Here is a 21,861-nt window from a genome sequence, read left to right as displayed (position 1 = left end):
GCACAAACCTTATGGAAATTAGATCCCAGTGGATTTAGTTCATACTTTGGGAAAATACTCTTTGAAGCATCCTGATGAAAAGTTCTCATGGGCAGATCTCGATCTGATGGAGGGTTTTTAAGATATAGAGGCACAAACTCGGAAAATTATAAGATTTACCAGGTATTTAAATTCCCGGAGTTACTGGACATCTGGCAACATGTAGAGGTTAGGATCAAAGAAAAGTACTAGCAGTCTAGGACTTTTTGCTGGCTATCCAATGGCGACCTTTATTTTAACCTTGAACTTGACTTTCAAGCTCATGCCAAGGTCACGCGTTCTTTTTCGAGCGGAAACCTATGTTTCTAACTGCAACAATGAATAGATTGGATATATCTACGTTTGAATTTGACCTTGAAAATCATGGTCAAGGTTATTGGGTTAATTGGCTATAGATTCCAAAGTAATGTAATAGAAGTTTAGAGATTTTTCAACTGCTTAACGATACCGACCTTGAATTTGACCTTGATCATGACATTCTTGATTGTATCAAGGTCGTGAGAATTTTTATTCTCATGACCCTACCGTGGCGAAATAATTTTGTTAGGAACATAAGCTTAATAAATATTGACAGGTAGCATCCGATTGATTTAATTCTAAAAATTCACTTCAAATAAACTACAGATAAGAAACAATACGTTATCTAAAAGAAAAAGAACATTAAGGTTTGATTTTGGATAAATTAAACAACAAATTAAATAAATTAAAACGGCAAAACAACGACAAGTAGACGAGAAACATTGTACATTGGAGATAACGCGAACACAGTCGTAGTAGAGGAAGACCACAAAAACGATGGCTAGACGACATCAAACCCAAAGTGGGGAGAAACTGGCACCAAATAGCACAAAACAGAGAAGAGTGGAGAGCTCATGGGTAGGCCTTTGTCCAGGAGTGGATGCAAACAGGCGAAAGAAGAAGAAATCAAAGTTGATTTACGAAACTGACATAATTTATAATCGCTACATTTGAAGGAATATTCACCTTTATTTTTAAGGTCCTATTCAAACGAACAATATTTATGTCATTTTTTTCAGAATCAAAAATATTGTTCCCTTCGAATAAAAATTCTCATGACCTAGCTACGATCAAAAATGTCATGATCAAGGTCAAATTCAAGGTTGGTATCGTTAAGCCGTGGAAAAATCTCTAAACTTCTATTACATTACTTTGGAATCTATAACCCATTAACCCAATAACCTTGACCATGATTTTCAAGGTCAAATTCAAACGTAGATATATCCAATCTATTCATTGTTGCAGTTAGAAACATAGGTTCCCGCTCGAATAAGAACGCGAAACCTTGGCATGACCTTGAATGTCAAGGTCAAAGTAAAGGTCGCCATTGGATAGCCAGGAAAAAGTCCTAGACTACTAGTATTTTTCTTTGATCCTAACCTCTACATGTTGCCAGATAACCAGTAACTCCGGGAATTGGAATACCCGATAAATCTTATAATTTTCCGAGTTTGTGCCTCTATATCTTAAGAACCCTCCATTAGATCAAGATCTGCCCATGAGAACTTTTCATCAGGATGCTTCAAAGAGTATTTTCCCAAAGTATGATCTAAATCCACTGGGACCTAATTATCATAAGGTTTGTGCGGGGTACTTTAGCTACAATATAATACTGAAGTACTTTCTCTAACCCGGCATTTCAAAATTAAATATGAGAAGGTTGCCTCGAATGAAGGTTGCCTCGCAAGAATATATCATGCACACTAAAAAAACTTCTTGAACAGAAAAGAAATAACAACAAAAACTAAAATGATCGTATACCAACCTGTATTAACCTATGGGGCAGAAAACTGGGTACTTGACGAAAGACAAACAAAGCGACTGCAAACAAGTGAAATGAAATACTTGAGAAAAGTGGTGGGTGTTAGAAGAACAGACAGAAGAAGAAACGAAGACATTAGACAAGAACTAGGAACTAAATTACTAAAGGTTAAAGCAGAAGAAAAGAAACTGAAATGGTGGGGACACATGATCAGAATGAACGAAACTAAAAAGGTGAAGAAGATATGGGAAGCGAGAAAAATAGGGAAAAACCGTAGAGGACGACCAAGAAAAACATGGAACAAAAGCATAAACGAGATTCTCGAAGAAAGAGGGAAGACGTGGAATGAGACAAAGGAATTAGCTAGAGACGGAATAGAGTGACGTAAATTTGTAGATAAAATTTAAGAGAGCTTGTACACATCGACACCTACGGGTATAAGAGGTTTCCGATTATGTATGTATGTTGTGCGGGGTACTTCAATAAAAGTCTGCAATAAAACTTACTTTGGGAGGTATGATGACGACATTATACGGAGCCAAAACGTCCGGCCACCTAATTTCTGTTTCTGATGACAATACTTCGATAGATGCAGCTAATAGCCTACTTATTCCGATACCATAACTTCCCATTTGTAATATTTCAGGTTTGCCATTTTTTCCAATACATGTGGAATTTAAACATTTTGAATATTTGTCTCCTAGAAAAAAGGTGTGTCCTACCTAAAAAAAAAATTGAAAATATGTAACTTTTAAACGTGAAGTGAAAACTCCCTGGTGTAGTTGGTGTGGCGACACGCTTCAATTACTATTTTGCTAATTTTAATTTTTAATAACTTTTTCAAAATGAAATAATACGTCTCGTTTTAAAATTCACAAACCATATGCATAAAGGGCCTGTTAAATTTTAAGAAACGAAATATATCAGTATTCAGATAAAATGCCTTCTCAGCTTTTAAAACACCAGATGTTGATGGCCTGTTCAGTTTATGTATGGAAACGCAAATTCCATAATAGATTACGGGACGATAAAGGGCCAGCCTCCTTATGTCAATAAATCAGTCTTCGACTTCTTTAAAAACCACAGAAATGTAAAACTAATGTTTTTATTTCATCCACAGGCAGTCTGACACAAACCCTCGTCCCGCAAAGAATAACAAACCCTCTTACGAGATATAAGCACGCCTTTTTAACCAAAAATAAATAAATATACACTAAGCGCCAAAATTAACGCACCACCTTAAAAATAGGACATTTTTAATGTCTCATATTTCCTAAACCTGTTGTCCGATTTTAGTGATTTTTTTTTAATAGGTTATAGCTTTATTCTTCAAGAATATCTATGTAATAATATTGTTGCTAAACAGATAAGTGTCATTGTATACCGGGTGTAACAATGATAGTGTGTTTTTTCCTCAAAGTTTGGAACACCCTGTGGAATATTCTAGCGTATATAAATTATTGAAATTAAAACTCAGCTGGAACCTTAGGTTATCTTAACATTTTGCTTTTTGATTCATTCGCTTATGTTGGATAATAAAAAAGTTGGGTACCTTAACAACTAGCAACGTTTTTCATCAATACAGGGTGTTTCTAAATAAGTGTGACAAACTTTAAGGGGTAATTCTCCATGAAAAATAATGACCGTTTGCTTTATAAACATATGCATCTTGCATAGTAGAGATACTGTGTGAAGTCTACTTTCAACACATTTGTGTACGTTACTTGGAGAGAACAGCGCGAGATATGCTTTTTCTCATGAGGATCTTTCAGTGCGTCACAGTTTTTCGATTTCTTTCTAACGCATTAAATTGTATGTGACAGAAAAAAACGCACGTCGGTGATTACATTTCGTCGGTGGCATTTATAACATTCATTCTAGTTGTCAATAGATAGCGCTATAATCGAAAAAAAATTATTTACTAATTATATAATATATCTACGAATATAATCTGTACAATTTATAAGACTATACAAATTAAAGAAAATACCATTATATAAATGCAATAAACAGAATTGATTTGTTTTTATGCCAAATTGCAAATAAAATGTGACAACTATCAGATTTAACTAAAATGTCATGTTAGAATAAATGTCATAAATGTGTATTATCACGGACTTACCTTTTTTATATCATTTGCGACGCACTGAAAAATGCTCATGAAAAGAAGCATATATATGCTTAGGGTCGGTATTTCCAACAGCACTTAAGCCAAAGCTTACTTTAAGCCTGAGCTTAAGCTGAGATGCCTGTATTTCCACTTCAATTTGAGGCTTAAGCGTAGGCTTAAACCAAATCATTTTAAGCTCGCGCGGGAGTTGGTTTAAGCCTTTGCTTAAAATTTGTTTTCTGTTTTTTGAGGTTATTTCTATAGATTAATAATTATAGTTATTTTGTTACGCAAAACCAACTTTTGCGTAATAACTTTATTATTGGATTATTAACGATTATTAAAATTCTTACTCCTTTTGGAAGGTCTAGGCACCTGAAAATTTTATTTATTTCTACAATGCTTGGTATTCTTATTTTACAAAAGTAAACTTACATGCCAATTTGACATTTTAAGGAATATATTCAATAAACAAAATTACAAAGACGGATCTATTGCTTATGCAAAATAACAATAAAAAATATAACCAGAGAAAATATAGACAATATACAAACAACACATGACTCATGTACCACGTACACAAAATTAAGTGAAGTAAATGACACTGATACAGATGACAGGATAAAATTAAATGTCAGCAGTAGTGGTGTTTACCTCAGAACCACAAACCATACATACCTTAGACCTTTCACGTAAATGGTCAAGGTCAAGACAGCAAATTAGTTACCATTCCAATCCAGAGATGTCGCCTTCAGTCAATTCTCTTGTCGGGTCTCCCACGTTTTCTCAACTGTTATCAATACGACTAACTTCATGCGTAACTGTGATACGAGAATTATAAAAAAAATATGCAATGAAATCCAGATCCCGTAATTTTTTGAGCGTTATAAAGTGAGAACAAAGACATACATATTTCTTTTTTTGTAATTACAGCTACAGCTTCAATTTACCGTACACTTCTCGTAGACTCTGCCGATAAGGTAGAGTCGTGTTGAGAAAACCTGGCGTGCCCCTCTTGTCACATTTAACAATTGACAGTTGACAATTAAATGAATTGGTTATTTTTGCATTTACTTTTTACTTTACAATTTGTGGTTTAATTATTATAGTGGTGTTACGTTTTTAATCAGATTTCCTCCTCTGCGTTTTTATAAGTAGGGTTTTTAGTTTACACTAAGCGTTAGATCATCCCGTGCTGTGTTTCTCCACATTTAAAAAACAATATAATGGTTCCTGAAACAGTTTATTCCAATAGACGAGGGTGTCATACAACATTTCGGGCTTATATATTTTTCGGAAGTTTGTAAAACATTATAAGGTATTTATCTAAACAATCATATTCCTTCAAAGATTTCCATTCAACTAAATATTAAACATGATTGATTACAAACACAGTGCTTTCGCATGACACATGTTTAGCATTTGGAACAAATGGAATTCAAACAAATTGGAATATCTTTGAAGTTTTCAGTAAAACTATGATTTTTGTTTATATTGGTATTTCAGCCCCGATTACCTACTACCATAACTTTAGTCGAAACTTTTAGACAAGACGTATTTTTTATGTAGATGGAACTTTTAAGGTAACTTTCAGTTATAGTATAATTATTGAATAAAACACTGAATTGTATTTCTGTTGTTTTAATTCCCTGCGAAATTTCATCAAAAATCCCGCAAAACTTATAGTTTGGAATACCCACGTAACTATAATTTGTCAATTTAGTTCCCATTCCAATCAAGAGATGGCGTTAATTCGATCCGAAAAATTAACATGGTCGTGAACCGTCTAGAGTCTAGAGCAGGCCTGTCCAACATACGGCCCCCGGGCCACAATGCGGCCCGCGTAGGCCCTTCATCCGGCCCGCGAGTCCCTTCTCACCGAACCCACACCCACGCAGAGCCACAGAGCTCACGCACATCCAGTGATGCCACAGCTACCGATTTTTCGGTAGATCTACCTGAAATGTCCGAAAACCTGTAAAATCTACCGTTCTACCGAAATCTCCTTTTTTCTACCGCAAAAACAAAATTATTACAAAATTTCTTTAGCGGATAGATTTGGCAACAGAGTTTGGTTAATTTTCAAGAATTTTTGAATCACTTTACTTAAATAGCTTGTAACACGTGCGAGCCAGGCAGCAGATATCAGATACGGATTTACTAATACTTTTATGACCACTGACCAGTCCTTTGTGCTTTTATAAATACGATTTTGGGGGTAAAATGTATCTACCTGAATGAGTGATATAGAAGAATGAATATAGAAGATAATTTCAAACTAAAAATAGTATTTACTATTAAAACAGGAGAAACTTCTGTACCTGTACCTTTTAACTTTATTATTTATACTCGCGTATAAATACGGCTAACGGTAAACGTGCAGATACAGTTCCAGTTCGGAAACAAAGCGAAGATCAGCGAATACTTAAGGGCGATACAAGCAATTATAACGGACTTAGTGAAGATTCTTTTGGCGATTTGGTTCATTTGTGTTGCAGTGTTGATTTGTGTTTGTTGCAGAACATGATGTCATCAGAAAAAAAACGTACAGTTGACAAAGAATGTCGAATATTTAAAAACAGTTGGACTGACACCTTTTTTGTCATAGAACAAAATGGTAACATACTGTGCCTCATATGTCATGAAAAAATATCAGTTTGCAAAGAGTACAATATAAAGCGGCATTATTTCACAAAACACGCTTCTAAATACGATGAATACCAAGGTCAAATTAGAATCGATCGAGTAAATGCGTTGAAAAAAAATATGATCGGTCAACAGGCGATGTTCAGAATACCAACAGAAAACTCCGAGACAGCCACAAAAATTAGCTTCATGATAGCAGAAGCCATTGCCAAGCGAAGCAAACCCCTATCAGACGGAGAATTTGTCAAGGAATGCTTGGAGATGTTTGCATCGGTAGCGTGTCCGGAGCAAGAAGCATTAGTTAAAAATATAAGCTTGTCACATCAAACCATAGCAAGAAGAATTGATGACATGACCAAAGATATTGAATCGTCTTTAAAAACGCAATTGAAGAAATGTGTTTTTTACAGTTTCGCACTCGACGAAAGTACTGATGTATCAGATACCTCACAGTTGGCAGTTTTTGTAAGAGGGGTAACAGAAGACTATACCGTGATCGAGGAATTGCTTGATTTGCGTTCAATGAAAGATACAACCACCGGAAAAGATATCTACGAAGAAGTAAAGAGTTGCATAGAAAAATATGAACTACGAATCGAAAATCTTTGCGGATTGACTACAGACGGTACGCCAGCAATGACAGGAAGAACAAGTGGTTTTGCAGCTTTAATGCGCAAGAACGTCACACATACAATCATACAGCATCATTGTATTATTCATCAAGAACAGCTGTGTGCAAAAGTACTTAAATTGAAACACGTGATGGATAAAGTAGTGCAGACAGTTAATTTTATACGTGCAAGAGGACTGAATCACAGACAGTTCCAGGCTTTTCTGTCTGATGTCGGTTCAGATCACGAAGACATCGTGTACTTCAGTAGCGTTCGCTGGCTCAGTAGAGCATCCACACTTAAACGATTCTATTCGTTGCTCGACGAAGTAAAGATTTTTCTTGAAAACAAAGGTCAAGAAATTGATTTCCTAACTGATGAGCAGTGGTTGGCTGATCTGGCCTTCCTGGTTGACATTACTAAGTACCTCTCTGATCTTAACTTAAAACTGCAAGGAAAAGATCAATTATGCACGCAGTTATATGAACACATTCAAGCTTTCACAAAGAAGCTCATATTGTTAGAAAAACAACTGGAACAAAAACAGTTGGTTCATTGGGAGACTCTATCTGCCAGAAATCAAGAAATGTTGGACTTAGCCAAGTACGTGTCATTGTTGCAAAGATTGAGGAATGAGTTTGAAGAGAGATTCGTAGACTTCAAATTACAAATTCCTAACATGAAAGTGTTCCAAAATCCGTTTGAAATTGAAATTGATGGTGCTGTGCTGAACTTACAGATGGAATTGATTGAACTGCAAAGTGACTCTCTTCTAAAAACGGCATATCAAAGTTGCCTTCCGAACGGATTAATTGAGTTTTATAAAAAATATATTAATCGGAACCAATACCCAAACCTTACCAAATTAGCTCTTCAACAAATGTCTTTATTTGGTAGTACATATATTTGCGAGCAGCTTTTTTCTCGCATGAAATATAATAAATCGAAAACGAGATCATCTTTATCAGACAATCATCTGACAGGTATTCTGCGCATAGCTACTTCTAAAATACCAGCTGACATAGATACACTGTGCAAACAGAAAAAATGTCAAACATCTCATTAGTAATAAGGTTTATAGAGTGATAAGTAAAACTAAGGTTTTCTTCCTTAATAACGTAGGGACGTAGACAATATTCTTGTATATTTTTATTAACTGTTGTTTTTTTGTTAAATATTTCATTGATTTCAATTTGTTATTGATTGATTTTCTTTTGTTTGTATATAAAAAATACCTAGGTATTTGAAATAAAGATATCCAACTTATTTACTTTTTTTTCTAGGTACTTATATTATAAGTACCTACTTCCTATTTAACCTACTTATCTACTTAAGTTACTGTTTTTACTAAAAAAAGGTAGTTTATCTTTCAATACTTGCTGCCCATACTTAAAGTATCACTTTTTTGCAATGTAATAGCAAAAAAAGCAAAAAATAAAGACTACCGAAATTTGACGATTTCTACCGAAAAAAAATCTACCGCAATTTGATGGATTCTACCTGAAAATTAGCAGCAGCCTACCGAAATTTTGTCCAAGACCTGTGGCAACACTGCGCACATCCATCCATCCAATAGTCAGTCGGCCCGCTACAGTTACAAAATTACAAATCCGGCCCTCCACAAAATTATGTTGGACAGGCCTGGTCTAGAGTATGTATGGTTTGTGCTCAGAACAGTTAGTTCTGGCATTTTGACGTATTCATAGGTACCAAACCAATTAACTTTACAGTTGAGGACCAGTTTAGTTAATGAAATGATGGAAATACGGCACCCAGCTTAAGCTTCTCCTTAACTTTAGACACAAGCTTTGCAAAGCAAAAGCTTAATTAGCTGTTGAAATACCGGCCCATTATTTTTTTGAAAATAAGATATCAAATATTAACTGTTGGCATATCAAATTCACCAGTGAATAAGATATATCCAAAAAATATCCGTGAAACACTTGAGAACATGGCATACGGGTAAAGTCCTTTTCATGAGCATTTTTCAGTGCGTCACAAATGATAGAAAAAAAGGTAAATCCGTGATAATACACATTTATAACATTTGTTCTAACATGACATTTTAGTTAAATCTGACGGTTGTCATATTTTATTTGCAATTTGGCATAAAAACAAATCAATTGTGTTTATTGTATTTATAAAATGGTACTTTCTTTGATTTGTATAGTCTTATAAATTGTACAGATTATATTCGTAGATACATTATATAATTCGTAAATATTTTTTTTCGATTATAGCGCCATCTATCGACAACTAGAATAAATGTTATAAATGTCTCTAATCACAGATGTGCCTTTTTTCTGTCACATACAATGTAATGCGATAGAAAGAAATCGAAAAACTGTGACGCACTGAAAGATGCTTATGAGAAAAAGAATACAGCACATATTATGTAGATTTTTTATTGAACATGATTGAAGAAGGGGGCACGGTACGACCGGTGTAGAACAGATGACTCCGAAAAAAAAAGAAAACAGAATTCCTTTTAGCTTATTTTGTATGAACATTCTAGAATATAGAGCAAATGAACATTCTATAATATAGATCTTTGTTCTAATTTCTTTTCAGTATTTCCTACTATGGTCTGTTTTTAAACCAAGAGGAGTAATTCAAATTTACCGCGTTGTGATGCTTGTTTGTAATTGATCCAACCTCAGGCAAGTTTACTCCACTGTCAGATACCAAGGAATCTAACACTTCTGAGAATAAATAAGGACTAAACACGGGGCTCTGATGCAATCCTAGTCATACAAAAGGGAGAAATACAGTAAGACTAGTTGACAAAAAATTTCTAATTAATACACTCTTGCGTAAATATTTACCTCTATTCCACATTGAACGGTAACATCTTTCTTTTGACAATTTGGGCAGATTTGATCTCCACATAATTCAGTATTTGCTATGTAGTTACAAGAATTACAATGTAATATATTGTCTTCTCCTATCGAAGCCTGATACTGATATTCGTGAGAAAGCGATCCTCCCATAGTTCCCGAACTTCCCAAAACTAAAATAAAAAACAAGATTTGGACAAAGCTTTATTCCTGTTATGACATTTAGAGGATTAACTAAAATATTTAAACACTATTTAATTACGCATAGTTTCAAAAGTTATCATCATCATCATCAATGGCGCTACAACTCTTCGTAAGTCTTTGCCGCGTTTACTGTTCTTGTTTGTCGGTCCTGCGCCACTAATTCCCATTGTCGCACCCCCATTTTCTCTAGATCTTCTTTGACTGCATCTTTCCACCTTTTTCTAGGCAGCCCTACAGACCTTCCATCTGGCCTTTCCCAGAACACATTGTTTATCAGGCGATTGTCGTTACTGCGTATCACATGCCCTGCCCATCTGAGTCTATTGGCCTTTCAAAAGTTATACATCACCCAAAATTTTCGCTATTATTAACTATTTACAGAAACTACTGTTATTTGCGATGTTGTCACAATGACAACCTCTCGTGGATTCCGGCTGAACTATCTTCGAGGTTTCAATGTCAAACGCTATGGTAGGGGAGCCCAAGCGGGGATTTTTTCAGTTACTCGAGTTCGTCAGATTATCATATGTGGAGAAACCTTGTACCCTGTAAATGTACCTCGACCATAATATATGTATTCGCTCGTAATACAGGGAAGTTCGTTAAGGGGGGTCCGAAAAAAAATCTATCCTTAGAAAAACTCGAAATCGTCAAATTAAGATAAGGTAAATTAAGTATATGCAAAACAGTGCATATTTCAAAAATCTGACGATTTGAGCTGGGCGTAAGGAAATGGGTGAGTCACAAAGTTTCACAAAAAAAGCGAATATTTCGCGAAATGAACGTCAGATCGAAAAATTTAAAAATACGTGTTCAATATTTTTCAAAAACCTATCGAATGATACCAAACACGACCCCCCACGGAGAGGGGTGGGGGAACATTTAAAATTTTAAATACGAACCCTGCAATATTTCGCGAAATGAACATCAGATCGAAAAACTGAAAAATACACGTATTCAATATTTTCGAAAAATCTATCGAATGGCATCAAACACGGCCCCCCACGGAGGTGGTGTGGGGGGCTAAAATCTTAAATAGGAGCCTACATTTTTTATTGCAGATTTGGATTTTTTATAACTTTTGAGACATTTTTTCGTATTATGGATAGATGACGCTATAATCGGAAAAAAAGATTGTTGGAAATAGAAAATTAAATTAAAAAATGGAAAGTCCCCACTAAAATGGAAAACTTAACTTAACTTTTTTTGGTTTTAGGACCTAATCTTCACAACCCAGTAGGTCACCATAACGTTCGAGTAACTGCAAATTTGGCATACTTTCCTCCCCTACTACAAGTGCACATGCATTAGAAACAAATAGGTAATATTTATAATTTATTTTTACATGTTTTTAATTAATTATTGGACAATATAAAATGATTAACATGGAATCTTTACGTTTCAATAAAAGTTGGCGTCGATGTTGTATATAAAATCTTAAAAAAAAAACGTAAAAATATACAGTGAGGACGTTTGAGTTGCAATAAATTCATTATCTTAAGAATGGGCGAATTTAGAGAAAAATCCTGAGACAGGTCGAATTTTATTTTTAAATTATAACTTTTTGGCATATATATCATACTAGTGACCTCATCCATCTGGGCGTGATGACGTAATCGATGATTTTTTTAAATTAGAGTAGGTGTTGTGTGATAGCTCATTTTAAAGTTTATTTAATACTCTACCCAGTAATATAAACATTAACATAATTATTTATACAGGGTGTACAAAAAACATTTTTTTATTAAATTAATTTACACAAAAAGAAGAATGTAAGCAATTTATTTAATTCAAAATACATTTTACTGCTGTCAGAGAAATAGGTAATAATGTTTATCTCACAAATAAACATTGCTTTTCGCTTAAATTCAATGTTCAAACTGCTAAGAGACAGGGTGGTGGCAATTTTAACATTGAATTTAAGCGAAAAACAATGTTTATTTGTCAAATAAACATTTCTTTCTGTTTTCTGACCGCACTCAAATATATTTTGAAATAAATGAATTACATACATTCTTCTTTTTGTCTCAATTAATTTAATTCAAAAAAATTTTTTTGGACACCCTGTATAAATAAGTATGTTAACGTTTTATATTACTGAATATAGAATTAAATAACCTTTCGAATGAGCTATCACACGACCCCTAGTCTCATTTAAAAAAATCATCGATTACGTCATCACGCCAAGATGGATGACGTAACTAGTAGGGTATATATGCCAAAAAGTCATAATTTAAAAATAAAAATCGATCTGTCTCAGCATTTCTCCAAATTCGTTCCTTCTTGAGATAACGAATTTATTCCAACTCAAACGTCCTCACTGTATAATGAATATTACCTACTTGTTTCAAATGCATGTGCGCTCAGCGTTTGACATTAATAACCCGTCTAGTTCAGGTGAAATCCACAAGAGGTCGTCATTGTGACTTCGCGAATGGTTCATGAGAGATATGTTTTGTTTTAAAACAAATGCGGTTTTTTTAATAAATTAAAATGAAAAACTAAAAAATTCGTTCTAATTAAAATGTATTTTAATATCGTGTATTTCCAACACGAGCATCGATTCCAGCCTGGATTTGAGCTCTAATACTGCTAACAAGTCGATCAATAATTTCCTGCGGCAGATTCTCCCATTCCTTTCTACAGACAATTGTAAGTTCATGGTGGGTTCTAGGATTCCTTCAGGCATAAACAGCTATGGAGAGCACAAGCGGCGAATGCCTTCTATCTCAAGATAATCATTAAGCGCTTGAGTCCTATGTGGCAGGGGATATCATCCATAAATACAAAATTTTCCCTCACAGCTCCTCGCCATAATCTCACATGAGATTCTTGATTCGTGTGATGTACCTTTGTCCTGTTAGAGTCCCTTACCAATAGGGAACACGACCCGTGACGTCACCTAGTTTTATTATATAGTTATGTTTAAGATTATATTTAGGTATATTCTTCTTCTCCTTCTTTAATTTATTGGCCTCCACCTACTTGGGTATTTGGCCAGCTCATCGTCGAGGAATAAGGGAAAATATTTATATTCTAATGCCATTTATCGTATGCCATTGTAATAATATATACCAGTTTGTTGAGATTGGAGTTTTATACAGTTTTTGAAGGGAAGGAAAGAAGGTTTACTATGGAAAATAAAACCATTTTGTAAAAGTACAAGTTTTCTATGAATAGTTCAAACGATCAAAAACACTTGGACGTCACATAACTGTATTTTCTACTGACGTTTATAATGTCTAATTTAAAATTATATACAATTTTGTTTACTTTGTTGGTGCAGAATGTAAACATATAATCATATGACGTCACGACGCGTTTTGGCCTAGGTGCTTTAATTTGAATGTAAAATGGTCTTTAAGGGCCAAACGGAACACAAAAACAACATTTTTTATTTTTGATACATGCTTTAAATTATGTTCTGTTGTGATTTATAACATTTTTTTCGAATTTAAAATTGTATGCGAGTTCCCTATTCCATGCGTCCACCTGCCAAAACTTAACACTGGCACCAGCGAAACGAAGCATGGAAATGGCATGTATGAGGAAGCTGTGTGTGTTCGTGAGCCCACTGGAGGCAGTAAAACATGTCTAGGTTGTAGCTGAGGAACTCTTATTGGTCGACAACTCCTCAAACTCGACGCTAAAATTCTTCTTCTTATTGTAACTAATGATACCCTGACTCCTGTTGCCTGAAGTCTCTTTGGAGGGCTACTACAGACAAAAGAATTTCTCCGAATGGAAATTCTGATATATCTATTCTGCTGCTCATTGGTAACTCAGGAGCTACCAGAGCGAGTTCTATTCTTTATCGAATTTGTCTTCAGAAACATATCCCATATCCGTGAGACGCTGTGAGAGGCATTCTTCAACTAAAGTGATATGATAATTCTTAAGTTATGATTCATTATATCACATTTTCAAAAATTTTACCAAAATAAATTTTTCAAATGTTTACACCTTGGCAAAACCTGATTAAATAAATAAGAATTAAAGAGAATTAAAATAATTTAGAATATCTAACTAGAAAGAAAAACCACTTACCTTTAACGTATTTTACTCCGAGACTTTGGAAAATATTATCATAACTCTGACAAACGTCTTCGTAAGTCTTCTTTGCACTCTCTACATCTACATCAAAACTGTACATATCCTTCATTATGAATTCCCTGCCTCGCATTAGCCCAAATCTTGGTTTAATTTCATCCCTAAATTTATTAGATATTTGATACAATCTTAACGGGAATTTTTTGTAAGAAATTGGGGCCAACATTGACACCAACTCACCAGCCACTTCTTCGTGAGTCTGAAGAATTAAAATAATTATATTTGTTTAACAATATTTAAAATATTTACCTACGGGACTTAAGATGTAGAGATGCTCATGACGATCTTTTAATTGAAACAACTCTGGACCGACTTCTTTTAGTCTTCCTTAAACAAAATGAATTAAATTTATATGTACCACAATTACAGTTCATCCCTTTTTAGTGTGTCATAGATTATTGAATTCTCTCTAACTCACTACAGTTGGAGCGACAGAAAAAAACGTACCTTCGTGATTATTATACATTGAACTTAGAAAATTATGTATTCGTTGACGGGTATTTGCATATTAAAATGACTTATACTTAAGTATAGATGTATAATTGGTTGGCGATTACAATACTCTAAATAAATAACCAATCAATGATGCGAATAAAGATAATTTGACACAAAAGTAATCGATTGTGACAGCATTTTCACAATATCCTCGGATAAAATGACAATTGTAATTTCTAGGTTAGTATTTTTCCGCTACGTAAATATAAATATTTTATGTCATTGGTGTATTCCGACATTGTATAGTGAAATTTGATTTTATATGTATTTATTTTTACTTTATATATAGGGTGAGGCAGATAACTGGCCGATTAGAAATATTTAGAGAACTAAAGGCAACAGAATCATGAAAATTGGAATGAAGGGGTTTTGAAGGGTGATCTATTTATTGAAAATATTTTCATCAATTTACCACTTCCGGTTATACCGGAAGTTGCTTAAAACTTCGTTTTTTTAATGGGACACCCTGTATATTTTTACATTTTTGGATTCTCCTCGATGTCTTCTTTCTTAAAATATGCAGTTGTGTAATTTTATACAGGGTAATTTAAAAGCTAATTACGTTTTTTTATTAATTTCGTAGCAACTTTCAGACCCTGTAGAATTGTAGTAGTTGGATATCAAAAACTCTATTTATGTTAAAATGATTTTTAATATAGTATACTATTATTAAAAATGATTAATATAGCAAAATATTAAATTTTAGTATACAGGGTTGGTCGAAACTCGGAATGAGGATTTTCTGAATTTTGTTAAATGGAACACCCTGTATTTTAGTATTGCAATGAAAAGACATTTTATGGTACTTTTTTATTTCTTAAGCATTCCCTATACCTAAATGCTTTAATTTGTGCTTAATTGTTAATCGCGCCAAGAATGTTAACTACGTAGGTATTTTGATAGCTCAACCATTATTGGCAATTTTAAAATCAGTCTAGATTAATATTTATTTCCGAAAAATTATTTGTGATTGAATATTTTCACGGCCAACCTAATAAAATTTCACGTATTTTTTGTTGCAATTAATGTTTGGCTTGAATCATCATTAACTCACAAATTAAAGTAGTTAGGTATAGGGAATGCTTAAGAAATAAAAAAGTAGCATAAAATATCATTTCATTACAATAATAAAATATAGGGTGTTCCATTTAAGAAAACTCAGAAAATACTCTTTCCGAGTTTCGACCAACCCTGTATAGTACAATTCAACATTTAACTATACTAACAATTTTTAACAATAGAAGACTATATTAAAAATCATTTGAACATTAATAAAGTTTTTGATGTCAAACTACTACAATTCTACATGGTGTGAATGTTGCTAGGAAATTAAGAAAAAAAACGTAATTATCTTTTATATTACCCTGTATAACATTACAAAGCCTCATATTTTAAGAAAGAAATCATCCAGGAGAATCCAAAAATGTAAAAATATACAGGGTGTCCCATTTAAAAAAACGAAGTTATAAGCCACTTCCGGTATAACCGGAAGTAGCAAATCGATGAAAATATTTTCATTAAAGAGATCACTCTTCAAAACCCCTTCATTCCAATTTTCATGATTCTGTTTCCTTTAGTTCACGAGATATTTCTAATAGGACTTTTATCTGCCTCACCCTGTATATAATCGTAAACCCATTTACCCTAAGGTGTCGGGTTATTTTTACTTTAAAATATTTTAAATACTAATATTCTGGCAAATATTTGTATACATATTGATGTTTATATAAATATAAATATTCTGACAACTGTCAGATTTATCTAAAATGTCATGTAATGATTTGCGACATTCTTAAAATCCTATGTGACGTCAAAATTAATTGAAGTAAACATTAATGACGCACTGAAAAAAGGGTTTGGGATGAACTGTAGTTGCGTTCATATGGTTAACTTCAGCAAAATATTTACCACTTCTCTGCCACAGTTGACTGTTCGTAAGAGTAGGAAATACCAACTTTTGTCCACCAATTTTGAACATTTCCTCATCTATGATTTTGATTAACTTCTCCATTGATTTAAGCCCTAATGGAAGTAAATGGAAGCATCCTGGAACAGACTGCTGTATAATCCCTAATTCCAGCATTAACTGTAAGATAAATATATTCAAATTATATAAAACAATATTATAGTTTCTAGACCATCTGGCCGGGCCCTCAATGTCCTGTGTATTCTAAATGAATCCGAGAAGCTGCTGTTTAGTGACACAGCATTTTCTGACGAACTAGCGTGAGTGAGTCCACATCGGCATCATGCGGCCGGTATATCAGTTTTATCTGTGAGTCCATGTTGGCCTCTCATGGCACTTAACCTTTTAACCCTTTCGCTGCTGAGAACGTGCATATGTGGCCTAGCAAAGTCGAGCCATATGCGGACAACAAGCATGCCTAGGTACACTTAAATTATGATCGTCTTTTCTGAAAGTAGCATTTTTTTTTATTATTAACTCCATTGAGTACAACAATCTGCCCATTGGGCATTAAGCATTTGTTATGGTAAAAAAAATACAGACATGTAGAGAGTTACTCCAATGAGTAACCTCTTTACAATTCTACAACTAAAATTTTATCAGTCTGAATACATTCAGTTGGTCAAGTCGGACGGCAGTTGCCGTTTTAGTCTACGCACCTCAAAGATATTTACGCACATTTAATTGTCTGGCAAACGCCATTAGGATGCACTAGCACTCGTTCACAGTATTTAACACTAAAACGTTGTATGACTTCTTTCACGGATTCTAGGGGATGTCGTGTTGAATCACCTCGTTGGATACATAGTATGGCGCATTGACTATGGCACGCAGCACCTTGTTTTGAAATCTCTGTAAGATGTTTGTATTAGAGACGCTAGCAGTGCCCCATAGCTGAATTTCATAAGTCCATATGAACTTGAGGATGGACTTTTAGAGTAAAATTTTGTTATCAAAAGATAGTTTGGAATTGCGTCCAATGAGCCAATACATATTTCTCAATTTAAGTCCAAGCTGTTTTCGTTTGGTAAAAATATGTTTTTTCCAAGTTAGACGGCGGTCCAAGTGCATGCCAAGATATTTAGCGTCCTCGGATTGAGTAATTAGACAATTATCAATATATACAGGGGGCATGTATTTCTACGTAGTGAATGTTACATGTAGTGATTTAGTTCCATTAGATTTGATGCGCCATACTTTCATCCATTGATGAATTCTATTTAGGTTTGATTGAAGATTCCTTGATGCTGTTGTTGGATCTGTGTGGGATGCCAGGATAGCAGTGTCATCTGCATACGTTGCAACTGTAGTTGTACTAGATGTTGGAATGTCCGCTGTGTATAAAAGATATAGAATTCGGCCGAGACGCTGCCTTGTGGGATGCCTGAGTGAATAGGATATATCTTATTGTGTTTGGTACCGTGCTTCGCAAGGAAGTGTCTATTTTCTATGTAGGATTTTAAGAGCTGGAAGTGAGGATAGGGTAGGAGCTTCTTTAATTTTATTTGCAGCCCTATGTGCCATACCTTGTCAAAAGCCTGAGATATGTTAAGGAAAGCAGCAGAGCAGTATCTTTTGGCGTTAAAATCCTTGTTTATTTGGTTGACTAGCCTATGCACTTGTTCTAGGATTCCGTGTTTGTCTCGGAAATCGAATTGATGTTCTGGAATTATTTCATATTCGTCTATTATCGTTTTCAACCTTTTTAGGTATATTTTTTCAAAGACTTTGATAATCATAGGCAAAAGGCTTATATGCCGGTATGAAGATGCATTTTCAGGTATTTTTCCGGGTTTAAGGATCATTAGGATTTGTGCCACTTTCCATGAACTAGGAAAGTAGTTTAGGCGCAGAATTGCATTAAATATAAAGGTAATTAGTTTTATGCACTTATCCGAGACTTCTTTTAGAATCTTGCCAGAGATTAGGTCAAATCCAGGGGCTTTTTTGATGTTGATTTCAGCTATTATTGTTTGTTTTACTTGGTCGACTGTAAATTTCGTGTGGGGCAGATCCATTTGAAACGGTGCTGTTAGGAAACTGGTTAGTTCTGTTTCTTCCTCTGTAGATACTGTAGAAGGGTGAATATAAAGGTGACGTGAATACTTTTTGAAAGTGCTTGCCAAAAAGATCAGCTTTTTCTTTGTCGTTCCTAGCCCGTGTGTGCCTCATCTTTGATTGGTGGGTTATGCTGTTGGGGCCGTTTGAGTTTTTTCGTGGCTTTCCAGAGTGAATAATCTGTAGCTTCAATTGGTGTTAAATTTTCTAAATATTCTTGTATTTCATGGTTTTCTTTTTCATTGATTAATTCCTTTAATTTCTTTGTTGCTTTGTTGAGTTTTTTCTTATTTTCTGCCGTTCTTGACTGTTGCCAATTTTTACGTAATTGTCGTTTTTCTAAAAGTTTTTGTTTAATTGTGGGAGACACATTATTTCTGTTTGGAGATGGTTTGTAGCTGGAAGTCGCATACCATGCAGCAATTTGTATGCTTTTTGTTAGTTTATCTACAGCTGATTCTAGTTAGAGTTCATTTTTCAAGGACAGGTTTAGTGAGATCAGGCTGTCTAGTTTTTCTCTAAATTGGGACCAGTTAGTCTTGGTGTTATGCAAAGTTGGTTGATGTACTTTGTTTAAGATTTTTTCGAAGATTGTTATTATAAACGGTGAGTGGTCTGATGATAAATTGAAGCACGATTCAGCTTTACATTTTTTGGTATCGATGCCTTTTGTGATGCAGAAGTCAACGGCATCAGGTATTTTGTTTAAGTCAGACGGCCAATAAATTGGTTCGCCAGTAGACATTTGTTGCAGGTTATTTTCTACCATTGCTTTAGCTAATTCTCTGCCTCTTGGTGTTGTTAGTCTAGAACCCCACATCGGATGTTTTGAATTATAATCTCCACCTGCAATGAATTTGTTCCCTAGAGTGTTGAAATATTCTAGGAAATGTTCTTTTTTAAAGATATGTTTAGGTGGGCAGTATAAGGCTGATATTGTTATTGGGCAGTGCGCTTCCTCAATTGTTAAGCTGGTTGCTTGCAGGTAGTCTTTGTTATATTTTTCCATTTCGGAGTGTTTAATAGAATCACGTATAATCATGGCGCTTCCACCGTGAGCTCTACCGTCTGGGTGATTTGTATAATACAACTTGTAGTTGGGAATCTGCATGTAGTGTTTTTCTGTAAAGTGAGTCTCGGAAATTAATAATATATTAATATTTTGATTAAGTATGAATGTTTTGAGTTCCTTGGCTCGTTGATACAGGCCATTTGCGTTCCAGACTACCATTTTGTATTTTAGTTGTAAAGCCATTAAGCGATCTTATTGATGACAGTAGTAAGCAAATTGAGCACTGTGCCCATTTGCTCCATGAGTTTTTGCATCATTTCTTCCAGCTTGGCTAAGTTCTTATTAGGTTGGTTAGGTCCTGGTATTGTTTGGTTGTTATAGCTACACTGTGGTTGATTTTTATTGACTATTTGAGCATAGGTTAAATCAGGTTGAATTTGTTGAGTATTATTTGTTTGGATATGTGGTTACATGATTCTTTTCTCTCTTAGTGTAGGATATAGCTTCTGCTGTAGTTGAATGTGAACTTGGCATCCTCTATAGTTAGCCGGGTGGTCACCGTTACAATTGACACATTTTACTTTGTCATCACGCGATTTTCGAGGACAATCTTTTGTTTCGTGATTACCTGGACATTTTACGCATCTGTGTACTTTGCGACAGTATGTTTTGGTGTGTCCGTAGTCTTGGCATCTTGTACACTGAGGGATTGTTCTTTTCGTACGAGGAGGTTCGCATTTGATGATATTGTTGCCTAATTTTTCTATTTTATAAACTTCTTTGTTGTTTTTCTTCGATACGATATCAATGAAAAACATTGGCAAGTGGGTTTTTGATACATAATGTTTTATATTGTGAATATTCACTGCTTCGTGTCCTTGTGCTGCTAGATTTTCCTGTATGTCATCAGTATCTGTACCATGATGCAGTCCTTTTATGACAAACCTGAATGTTTTTTCGCTTTTTGGCCTAAAAGTGTGGTATTGCGTATTCCTTTTATCAAGTTCAGTGATCAGTGTTTTAAAATGCTCGGCCTCAAGGACTTGAACTTTTACTGTTTCATAACTAATGGTTTTAATCGTGTATTTATCTCCTGTGGTTTGTTTAAGTAGGTCATGAATGTGTTGGATAACACTTACATTATAGATGGTTATCGGTGGAGGCTTGGGTACATGTTTTGTATTGTTTTCTTGATCTTTTGCTTTGTTCCGTAAGCATACTATACGAGTTTTTTGTTTCTAGTGGCTTTTGCAGCCAATAATCACTTAATTTTGTTTGTTTCCTGTATAGTTCCACTTCGGAACTTCTTATTCTTTTTTTATTTGTTACTGTCTCCCATTTATCTTCAGATTCAGAGTTAGGAGCTGCTTGTTCATTCGTGTGTTGGACTACCTGTGGATTTTGTGAATTTCGATATTGTGAGGGGAGCGGTACAGGATTTGGTTGTGAATAATATTGTGGGAAAATTGGTTGCATTTGAGTAGATGAGCCTGGCATCTGCTGATATATGGCCTGTTGATTTTGATCATGGTAACCCGTTTGGGGCTGTGACATTGACGTAGGAAAAAAATATTGTTGATAAGACATATTTTTATTCATCTGATATCCAGATTGATGAGTTGGCACACCATTTCATTTGATATCCCTTTTTAACTCCACTCCACTGGTATGCATTGTTGAATATTTTCTTCAGTTATTATCACTAATTGCCTTCTGACAACTAGCTCGATTCCAAAGCACTTGAAAGTAGCACAGGATGTAAGTGTACCGAATTTTATTTGTATATTGCTAGATATTCAGCCTATTATTAGGCACCTTTCGTTTCTTGGTATGATTTTTTAAACTTTAGATGACGTCCCGTTTTAGGTATATTTAAAAAATTGAGGATCCAATGGGTTTTTGTTTTGTACATTATAAGCTTATTTGTCGTTTTATATACAGTGGAATCCCGATAAGTCGGCCTCCGATAACCCGGACCGATTTTCATCAGACA

At 34.5% G+C, this 21,861-nt stretch overlaps 1 protein-coding gene across 1 annotated transcript in view; it reads right to left on the bottom strand.

Annotated features, from left to right (window-relative positions):
- The window catches only part of LOC126888197 (probable proline--tRNA ligase, mitochondrial), a 33,992-nt gene that overhangs the window by 5,951 nt on the left and 6,180 nt on the right, over positions 1-21,861 (bottom strand). The window contains exons 2-6 of the mRNA XM_050656250.1: positions 16,741-16,918; positions 14,591-14,664; positions 14,275-14,536; positions 10,012-10,196; positions 2,326-2,541 (exon numbers count right to left, since the gene is read on the bottom strand). Coding sequence (XP_050512207.1) covers positions 2,326-2,541; positions 10,012-10,196; positions 14,275-14,536; positions 14,591-14,664; positions 16,741-16,918 — 915 coding nt within the window. The remainder of the gene's footprint in view (positions 1-2,325; positions 2,542-10,011; positions 10,197-14,274; positions 14,537-14,590; positions 14,665-16,740; positions 16,919-21,861) is intronic.

Source organism: Diabrotica virgifera, chromosome 7 (assembly GCF_917563875.1).
Source record: "Diabrotica virgifera virgifera chromosome 7, PGI_DIABVI_V3a".
Lineage (NCBI taxonomy): Eukaryota > Metazoa > Arthropoda > Insecta > Coleoptera > Chrysomelidae > Diabrotica > Diabrotica virgifera.
The sequence above is the reverse complement of the archived record's forward strand: the minus strand, read 5'-3'. Positions and strand labels throughout refer to the sequence as shown.